Here is a 10,095-nt window from a genome sequence, read left to right on the forward strand (position 1 = left end):
TAAATAACCGTGCAGTGCCCTTTTTGTTGGCGGAGTCACACGCTGCTGTTCCACAGAAAGAGAAGGACAGAAGGAAAGGCAGCATTTTGCTTGCTGACATAGTTACCATAGTTGTTCTAACTGCCTGTTCAGAGCTTACCACATCCTTTGGTGCAGCGAGTTAGGGGGCAGATGCTCTGCATAAATAATCTGGGAAGATTTCCAGATTCATCATGAAAAGTGAGGTGTGCAACACTGGCTGTGCCGAGTCCTCGTTGTGCAATAAGGAGGACAAGGATAAAAAATTTGGCACATGACGGGGGTTTGATTTGAAAATACCTGCCTGAGTCAGGTCAGCGCTGGTTAGAAGCTCGACAGATGGAGAAAGAGACCAATAACTAACCTCTCCCCACTCTATTCTCCAATGACCACTACCTAGGCAGCCTGGATACCCTGCAGTTTGCAGCTTCTGTTTTTGGAGGGCAGCCACATGAAACTGTGTTCACTGGCAAAACAAACAAATAAATTTGGCTGATTACTCAGAGGGGATACCACAATATAAATCAAAGCAAAATTAAGAACTTTGAAAAACCCTCCTTGCCCTGACCGTGCTATAGATCTGTAATTGTGTTAACTGAGGCTTTGCTATATTTTCCATCTCCCAGGCACTTCGATTTTTGTGTCTCTCTCTTTGTGAAGAAGCTGAAGATACGGTGGGTAATTTTTACCTAATATCACTATCCAGAGTTCCTACACAGTTTGCGTACAGAAAGAGTCAAACCCTCTCTGTCTTACTCACAAGAATTTTTCTTAGGGAGATGCCTCCTGTGAATCAAGTGAGTAGGATTTATAATTGGAGGAGTGCAATAAAGATATCAATAGATGCAGCAGGTTGATTCATCTGACAGTTTATTATAATAGATCATTTGATATTACCACCCTGCTGGGTGAACTTAAGCTCATATTGCTTTATGGATTTTTTGTTGTTCAGGTCACAGAATAAAAAGCTACCATACTTGCAGTTTCTCAGATGTATTTAGACTCTGACTGATCCATTAAATCTCCAGTTTTTCATTAATTAAACAAAAGGAGAAAATTAAATATTAGCAAGCAATGCTCTGTGGAGGTGGAGAATGAGTAGGAGGTATATTATACATGACAGCCAAAGTTAAAGTTAAAGAAGTGTATATGTTGATGGAACGCATGCAGGTTGCTCTCTTTGCTAAAAACAGTCCCTATTGCCTTCTCTAGCCTGGGTGAGCACTACGCAGCCCCTCCTCCGTGGCTGGTGGTTTCAGTCATCTAATACAGCAATACTGTTCTCTGATGTTTCTCCAAGTTCTTTCCTAGGCTCCCCCACTCATTTCAGTTGCTCCTCAGCTCTCTGTGGCACTCCTCCCACACCCTGATCTGTTGATATGGCTGATTGGAAATTTCTCTTCAAAATGTGCTTTTTTTCTTTTTCTCCAGCAAGAAAAGACATTTTTACCAAAATGGCATTTTTTAAAAAATGGAAAATCGTCTCAAAACTAAATATATTCTTTTGCATTGAGGTTAGCCAGCTGAATTATTTTGGTTGAGCGTACCAAATAGAAACGTTCTGTTTTGGATGAATTTCACATTAATTTGTCTTCCCCTGAGCTCCCACGCAGAAGCTATGGCTTGGGTGCCTTCGGCTTGCAAGCTCTGCTATCCGCTATGGGCTGCAACGCCAGCCCCATTGTGCATACCAGCCTCTGCTCTGGTGAACAAAAGGTATCCAGCCCCCATAGAAGCCCCTGAATGTGAAATTTCAAAGAGAAATTTCAAAGCTGGGAAGAAATAATCTAATGGCAGTGAGAGAGTCAGCATTTCTTCTAGTCTCAGCACAGAATGAAACAACTTGCTTGGCTTCGCTTGGCCCTGAGAGATTGCACATAGGAGAAGAAATCTGTTTAGAGGGAACCAAACATTTTTTTCGTAAAGTCTTTATCGTACACAGAGAATAAGGGAGCAAGGGTGGTCTGAAGGTGCACCCATTTGGGATAAGCTGCCTAACTCATCAGGGTGAGTAATGGGATTTCTTGCACATTTAAGCTGCAAGAAAGAAGCAAGGAGCTGGTGCTGTGAGGAGACAGGAAAGGTGTAAGCATGGAAATCCTGGTGCGGGAGGAAGTGATTTTGAAATGGCAGTTTTATGGGAACTCAGAGTACTGGCTATGCCAAGCACCTAGACTGACTCCCCCTGGATAGATGGGCCCTTTCTTTCTCAGCCAGGCAATTATAGTCCTGGCATCTTGGGTAGTCCCTGAACTCAAGAAGATTTATTGGTTTTACAGCAAATTGAGCTGAGTAAGATGATGTCTTTCGCAAACAGACCCAAAGAAGGTTGTAAAACTTTCTGGGCAAATTTTAAATGTAAAATGCAATTGTACAAACAATGTGATCCATAGCCAGCTATGTATTACAATTTCATTTTAACCTGGAGAATTTACCTGTGTGAGAGAACCTTTAATTAAAAACATTGTAATTTACTGCTTTATTGCAGCGTACCAATGGCAAGGTTTCCATACCATGCACGTGTCTGCCAAAAGACAAAAAACCTAACCGGATAGCCAAGTAACTACAGCTCACAATATATGCATTATGGGGCATAGGCTTATTGAAATAATTGCAAAGAATCCTCTCTAAATCAGTGGCCTTGGATTAAAAATGAAAAAATCCCAACTTCCTTAAATGCTTATTATTGTAATACCTTTTTGCATGCTTCTAAGCATTTCGGTGTGTACTGAGCATATGATATTACTCCACTTTTATATCCAATCCTATCCTATATGAGGAAAAATCACAGTACACACGCATGCTTATCTCCCACAAACACAATTCAGAGGTTGTAAGAAGAGTTTTGTATCCCTTGGGGGATGTAAAACATTAATAATAATTGGGATATGCAAACAAAGTCAGTGTCCTTATTGGATTTACACACATGTAGCTGAAAGTAAGTATTAAGTGAAGTGAAGGCTCAAGAGACCTTAAGAAAAACTGAATAAGTGGTTCTTCAAAATCTAGGAAAGTTAAGTCAGCTAGAAGCATAATAAATGATCACTCATAAGACCTGGCATTGACGTTCACCACAGTGCTGCTTAGTGGATACATACACCAAAACACACCCAGAAAAACAATAAAACTAGACTGGAGTTGGAAAGGATTAATATCTTTTTGACCCTGCATGTGACCATGTTGTACTTTGAACAATGTCATTTAATTGGTAATATGCATTAACTTGCCCTCCAGATTTATTAACAATTGTAAAAATTATAGCTGTTCTCTCCTTTGTCTCCTTTGCTTTGCAGGCAGAGAATTTATCCTGATGACCTCCTCTGGCAGTCAATGCTACACAATGACCACATACAGCACATATAAAGATTGCTATTGTCGTTTGTAATTTATATCCTCCTGTAATGACACTGAGTATCCCAGCTGAATGTTTTGAAGTTCACCCATCATTCATAACTTCATAGCTAGATGACATGGACACAGCGTACCCTGCATGAATAAGGAGGTGGCACTCATTCCGGGATGATGCACAACAAATGAAGAAGAGATTCAAAATCATTTGCATCTTTTTAACTGTTTGTATAGGAAAATAGACTGTATGTTTTCAAGACTTACCTGAGGTTCCAGGAGCAGAAGTGGTTTTTTGTAGAGAGATTGTAGAAGAAAAAGACCATTCCTTAGTAGATGAAGCATCCAAACTCTCATTTTGTGCCAACTGTGTTCCACTTGCTTGTGTAGCTGGAAATGAGACAGATGTTCAGGTAAGATACACCTGTATAAGCATTGTCTTAGATCCTGGACCATCCCTCAGACAAACGCTGCCACCATCATAGAAGAGACTTAAGGTCAGAAAGCACTACAGCTTCTGGTAACTGCTTGTCAAGTGACGAACCATCCCTATGGAGTCGTTACTACTGGCACAGTTGAGGCAACGTTAAAGCATATCCTAGCATCAGAAACAGTCTCACATCTGTGCCAGAAGACAGTCTAGAGCTCTGACTTGGGAGCCCAGAATAACTAGGCAGTCTTGCACCAAGAGCAACATGAGCAGAAGAGAGACGCTCGCTTATTGCCCTCTATCTTTAACCTTCATTTAAAAAAAAAAATTTAAAAAAGCAAGCTTCAGCCACAACCGTCACATAATGTGATATTGTAAGGAGTTTTAGGGATTGTAATTAAGCCCAGAGTTAATTATTTCATTCTGTGCTGTTAAGGCCTAGGAAATAATATATCCTTGAAAATTAATGTATGAAAAATTGAAGTGTCTTATTTCTGCTCTCACACAGTCAATAGAGGATCAAGGCCATCTGTGTCACAAGATTTGCAGCCTAAGGTGAGTCCAAGACGATGGTGCAGGGCACCACCTGAGCCCGTGGAACTGAAGGTCACCAAATGACAACAAGAAAGAGTTTAAGCTGTTCCAGCACACCTGATAATTCCTGCGTCTACGCTCAAACCTCAGCATAATGACAGGTCAGACAGTGCCTACTGAATAAAACATAGGGATGCCCAAGAGTAACCTTATACTTCCTGTTTGATATAAACCAGAGATGTGACTGAGCTGTAAACTGTTTTCAGTGCCTCTTCATATGAATTTCAAACACTGGAACTAAAAAAACTTTAAGATGTGTTTTAGTCAAACGAGTGCAACATCATGCACATACAAGATGTGAATCTTGAGGAACGCTTCATCACACGCTTTATTCAGAAACTCTGATTACCAGTTTGGCCCCTCAAAGAACCCTTTTCTCAGGAAAAAAAACCCAACACCCAAAGCTCCCTATTCTGCCACCACACACCTTTAACTTGGCCCTTCCCTTCCCCTCTTGTTTATTAAGTGCAATGCCTTGGAGAGGCAAGCTTCAAAAATCAATGAGGTAAGAAAGAGTGAGCTGAAGCCACTGGAGTCAGGGGATTCATACAACTTTGGGAACTGAGAGGAGCTGGACAGCCAGGGATGGTATCTTTGAAGGTCGAGGCGTGGAAGGAAACCATACTGAATATTATGCAAAACAAGCTTAAATGCCTAAAACTTTCACTGGGATTCTAGTGATGAGAAGCATAATTTCACTGTCAGCTCCCTCCAGAAACCTCAGCATTGTACCCCTTCAATATGCAAGCCTAATCTGCAGTAGAGATGAGTGTAAAAAGCCCCTCTACCTCATTTTTCACTATGGTATAATGCAAGAATCTGAGAACTTTAATAATTCCTGCATTCTCATCATACAAGCCTTGAATGAATCTTTAAAAGCAAACTTTTTCCACTTTTGGTTCTTACTGTGGTTGCTTCAGACTCAAATTTTAAATGTTGAATTTTAATGAGATCAATTAATAAAAAAGGCAAAAACCCCAAAGAACCTCCCTCTCCCTTTAAGATGCATGGGCTTGTAACAGTAACAGCAACCATCTTGTGGCTCCCTTATCGTAAGTTAGTAAAAGCTTGCATGGGAGAATGAAAAGTAAGGCAGAAAAACAGTAAGCCTTCATGGGCAGAGACATTCGAACACAAATATGCTTTGTGAACACTGCAAAACAATCAGGCGTGTGGGAGAGACGAGGAGGGAGGCAGCCAGTTGCCTTGTAACCCCATGGAGAGCTGTTTTCCTATGGGGATCACACGTTCCAGGCGTCCTATCAGTCCTGGCAGCAGCCCAGACCTGGGTGCTCCTCTTGTGTTTGGGAGCTGCGAGAACAGATTGTTCTCAGGAACATGGGCTGTGCACTGGATATGCCTCGGCGGGGCATCGGGAGGGGAGGGATGATAGTGTTTCCATTTAATTTGTTTTTAATTCAGCCTGGGTGAGATTCTTCCTGCAACTCGGGTAGCACCAGGTATGACTCACGCCTTTACCTAGGGCTTGGTGTGAAGCTTGTTGCATTTATTTCAGCAGACTGCAGAACAGGCTCCCCGCTCCCAGTGTCAAGGGGTGAAGTAGATGTGCTACGGTGCAAAAGTCTGTGTGCCGGTTTTCACCACTTCCAAGATGAAAAATGCAACCTGGCGGGGAATGTTCCCTTAATTCCACTGTACTACTGTAAGATTAAATCCTAGCAACCCAATTCTCGGCTGACTTGTGGCTTTGAAGTGGCTTTTAAGCAGCATCCAAGCCTTATGCCTAATACACAGCATAGGCTCTACCACCAACACATTTAGCAGATCGAATAGCTTCAGTGCCAAAAGCCTATGGGAACAGAAGCAGCCATATCCAGCCACTGCTCACGTACACGACAGCAGCAGTGACAGCACAGTACGCCTGCTAGAAATCTGCCTTTTTGGTAAATCCCATAACTCATCTCTATGCAAGGTTTAATTTGATCTCAACAGGAGGAGACAGCGCAAGCCCTTACTGCGGTGTCCATGCTCTGCGCGGGAACAGGCGGGGGACTGCGCGGGCACACAGTGACTCAGTTCTGCCATCCCCACTGACACATCGCTGCAGTAATTCATCGAGCTTTGGCTCAGCCAGCTGCAGCAAAGATTTCTGCCTGTCTGGCAGGGGGGTGCCTGCGCTCGCAGAAAAGCAGCACGGCAGAGGAGGGCGGCTGCTGCTGCAAAAGCACTCACATCATCGGTTAATGCGTTTGTTGTCAACAGCTGATTATGAATAAAAATGGTAAAGCAGTAAAGATTGTAAAATAGCTGTCCGAATGGGGCTGATGGCTGCAGCGGCAGAACTCCCTGGTGGTGATGCAGCTCTCCCTGCTGATGTTTTTGTAAGATAAATGACGGTGTGTTAACACGTATTTGTCAAAGGGATAATCAACAACAGGGAACCTGAAGCTGCTCTGCAAAGCTGCTATCTGAGCCTCAGGTTATTTCCTTGCTCTTTGTGCTCTGAAAACCCTTCATTTTCTTTAGCTGGCTGAAATTCGACACATATCCTCACTTGATTTTAGCATGATTTTATACTTAACCTACATATAATCTACATATATTTTGGCATTTCCCAACAGTACTTTAAATTTTCTTTATAGCAGGCTGTTACCTAACTAGCTTTGACATCGTAAGATGCTTCAAGTAAGCGGCAAACACTCTGCATATACTCTATGAACTGCAAAGAATATAGACATCTGTATGTGTGTTAAAACCTTACTTGGCCAATCAATGAATCAAGGAAACACCTTTACAGGGCAGAAGGAACTGCACCCAAGCCACATTAAAACATCAGCATGAGGTCTTTGTAAGATATAAGACTAAACCTTCTCCCTTGAGCTCCTATCTTTAGCATAAACACACATATAGGCCTCGCCCCTGTAATCAATAGCCTGAGAAACCATTTGCATTGATGAATGCATTCATGAAAGTTTTGAAAAATCCCGGTGTAGCAAAACCAATACAACTTCACGCCCATTCAGAGGAATGGAAATTGGCTAGGGTGGTAACCAAGCAGATCTCAGTTTCAATGTTTACACCCATAGGTGGTTGCATCTGCCATCTGCCAGCTTTACGTTTTCTGGTAAGCAGAAAATCCCAAGTATTTCAAAATATATATTCTAAAACATCTCTCTGCCTAACATGTCTCCACAGCCAACTATACTCAGTGTTTACCTATAGCATGCGGTAATGACCTGAGGACAACTGAGCAACACATGTTACCATAACCCTCTTCTGGTAGTTTTACTGAAGTAAAGCTTCCTTCTTGATTACCAGTAGTTTGATAAAAAGAGAAAAAGTATCTCCTCCACTCTTTCGTTTTCTCGCTTTTTAATATTTAATATTTCACTGCACCATGATGTATCATCATCCAGGAGAGTGGCATGAGATAAATTAGAAACACAACAACCAAAAATCCATTCTTACTTGTAATTTGATGACCTTGTGTAAGATACTTGCTCTGTATCCAAGGGAGGAAGAACATAATCTTTTTTTGCATTTCATTTCATATTCTCTTTGCTAACTCCAAGTGTCCCAGGATATGAAATCCTGATTGCAAATGCAACTTGCTATAGTGTGGCACCATATAAATTCTTGTTTTGGGGCCTGGACTGCACAAGTGAGGTCACTCTTTTCACTAAATGTGAGCTATTGGATTTGACCCCTTATATTAATAAATAAGAAGGTTAAGGAGACAAATCTAATTGCTGGCTTCCAATATAATAAACAGGGCAGGAGGGCAAAGAGGGAGAGATTGTACTTATGGCCTGCAGAGGAAAAGAATACTGAAAACTTAAAAAAAAAAAAAAGTTGTTTGCATGATTTCACAGCATGTGGAGCACTGGGGACTTTTCCTGAATTTATAATAAAAGGTGACAGCAGCCACAGAAATTGCAACAGAGAGAGGAAGCCCTGTCAAATCTCTGCTGTGTGAATGCGATCATTCGCTGAAGCTTTTAGCAGGGATTGAAGCAGAGAAAGCGATGGCCTCCATTACAAAACAACAGAGGCGCCTGCTTTTTATTAAAAATCAGGTGTAGTAAAGGTAAGTTTTGAAGTGTCATAAAGGCACCACCAATTTCTGCCTCCATCCCATACGGCCAGCCCAAAAAGGGGGAGAAGCGGGAGTGCTAGTGAAAAAGAAAAAGAGAGAGTACACAACTTTCATCTCCTGTCCATTTTGAGAGCAGAAGTCTTGCTACGCCTGTGCTCACTCAAGGGAGCACGAGTCCCCCAACCCTGCGCTGCTGCTGGGGATGCTGGCAGGGGCTGGGAGGGTGCAGTGAAGCCAATGGCACCTTGCTGTACCAATGTGTGGGGTGGAAACAGAGAGATGGCTGTAGCCAGCAGCCAAACGGTGGGGTCTGTGGGTTTTCTACAAGGGCTGGCCACACATCTGCACAGTTCCTGTGCCCTGTCCCAAAGCCTACCTTGTGTCCCATCCTACCCCTTTGTGCTGAAGCCAAGGCTATGACTTTCTTGAAAAGTAGACCAAAATTTTGTCTTAAAACCCAATAAAATTGTTTTTCACCTACGCAGTTTTTCCAAATACTACTTAGTGTTGAAAGAAAATATAAAGTCTTTTAATGCAGAGCATTAAAATTTTGTCTTAAAACCCACTAAAATTGTTTTTCACCTACGCAGTTTTTCCAAATACTACTTAGCGTTGAAAGAAAATGTAAAGTCTTTTAATGCAGAGCAGTTCCCAATGTCTCCTTTAATTTTCCTGTTTACAAGGGGGAGTGAGAGGCAGGTAAGCCCTGTTTTTAGGTTAATTTATCAACCATTTTTGTCACAAGTTTTTGTGGTTTTTTTAGCTTAAATGAGGATTTTTAAAAACAAATCACAACCCAAGCAACTAGGGACTGAACTCTAGCTGGTGGGAAGAGAACACAAGAGGAATAGAAAGGAGGCATGTTGGTGAAAACTTCATGCCCAGGCCCATCATACCCCCAGCACCATCGTACCTCCAAGCACCAGTTTTTCAGGGCATCAGTGCAGAGCAGTGGCCAGAGCTAAGCTGCACTGGCAGGTATGCCTTTCCTCATTAGCTTTTCTTTCCCTGCTGGGAGCTTTACCTGTCACCAAGGTTTATTTCCAGGTGGCTGTGCTGCTCCGGTACCCACAAGCCAGGAACCTCTGCCAAACCGAAAGGACTAGGAATCGCATCTGTAATGCGATGTACCATGCCGCAGGCTTTTGACAGGCCCACAGGGTCACAAATGCAAGCTTAAAAAGATTCTTTGTGGCCTTCGGTATCACTTCAGCAGCTTGTGCATCGGCCAGACTGTATCCTGTGACTCACCGATACTGGCATTTAAAAGCCAAGCCAAAACACAAAAGACTTGGGCTGACAATCAGACTACTCCCTACACCAGGCACAGCGGAAAACCTGCATCAGTAGAAGATGTAACCACTAAGTGAAAGGGTAATTTTTCTCCAGGCAGCTTAGCATGCTTGGGTCCATGAGGGGTAGCTTTAAAGGAGAATTTGCACAGAGAAAGCACACAGGCCATTTCATAGGAGTCCCTTTTTAGGCAAGGAAACCAAGGGAGGAGAAGTCAAGTTCTAATAATTTGTCACAGTTCAGTATGCTCTAAATATCAACTCCAAGAACATCGGTGTATCACTGACTGCTGAGTTAAATATATTAAAGTATTTATTTTTAACTTTTTGAGTCAAGTGAGTATAAAAAAATCAAGTAT

At 42.3% G+C, this 10,095-nt stretch overlaps 1 protein-coding gene across 2 annotated transcripts in view; it reads right to left on the reverse strand.

The window, feature by feature from the left end:
* Window positions 1-10,095, reverse strand: part of EMCN (endomucin) — a 56,700-nt gene that overhangs the window by 24,114 nt on the left and 22,491 nt on the right. For both annotated transcript variants that reach the window (XM_009327036.1, XM_009327038.1), the window contains exon 5: window positions 3,631-3,753. In XM_009327036.1, coding sequence (XP_009325311.1) covers window positions 3,631-3,753 — 123 coding nt within the window. The remainder of the gene's footprint in view (window positions 1-3,630; window positions 3,754-10,095) is intronic.

The sequence above is a fragment of the Pygoscelis adeliae genome, unplaced genomic scaffold (assembly GCF_000699105.1).
Source record: "Pygoscelis adeliae isolate BGI_AS28 unplaced genomic scaffold, ASM69910v1 Scaffold87, whole genome shotgun sequence".
Classification (NCBI taxonomy): Eukaryota; Metazoa; Chordata; class Aves; order Sphenisciformes; family Spheniscidae; genus Pygoscelis; species Pygoscelis adeliae.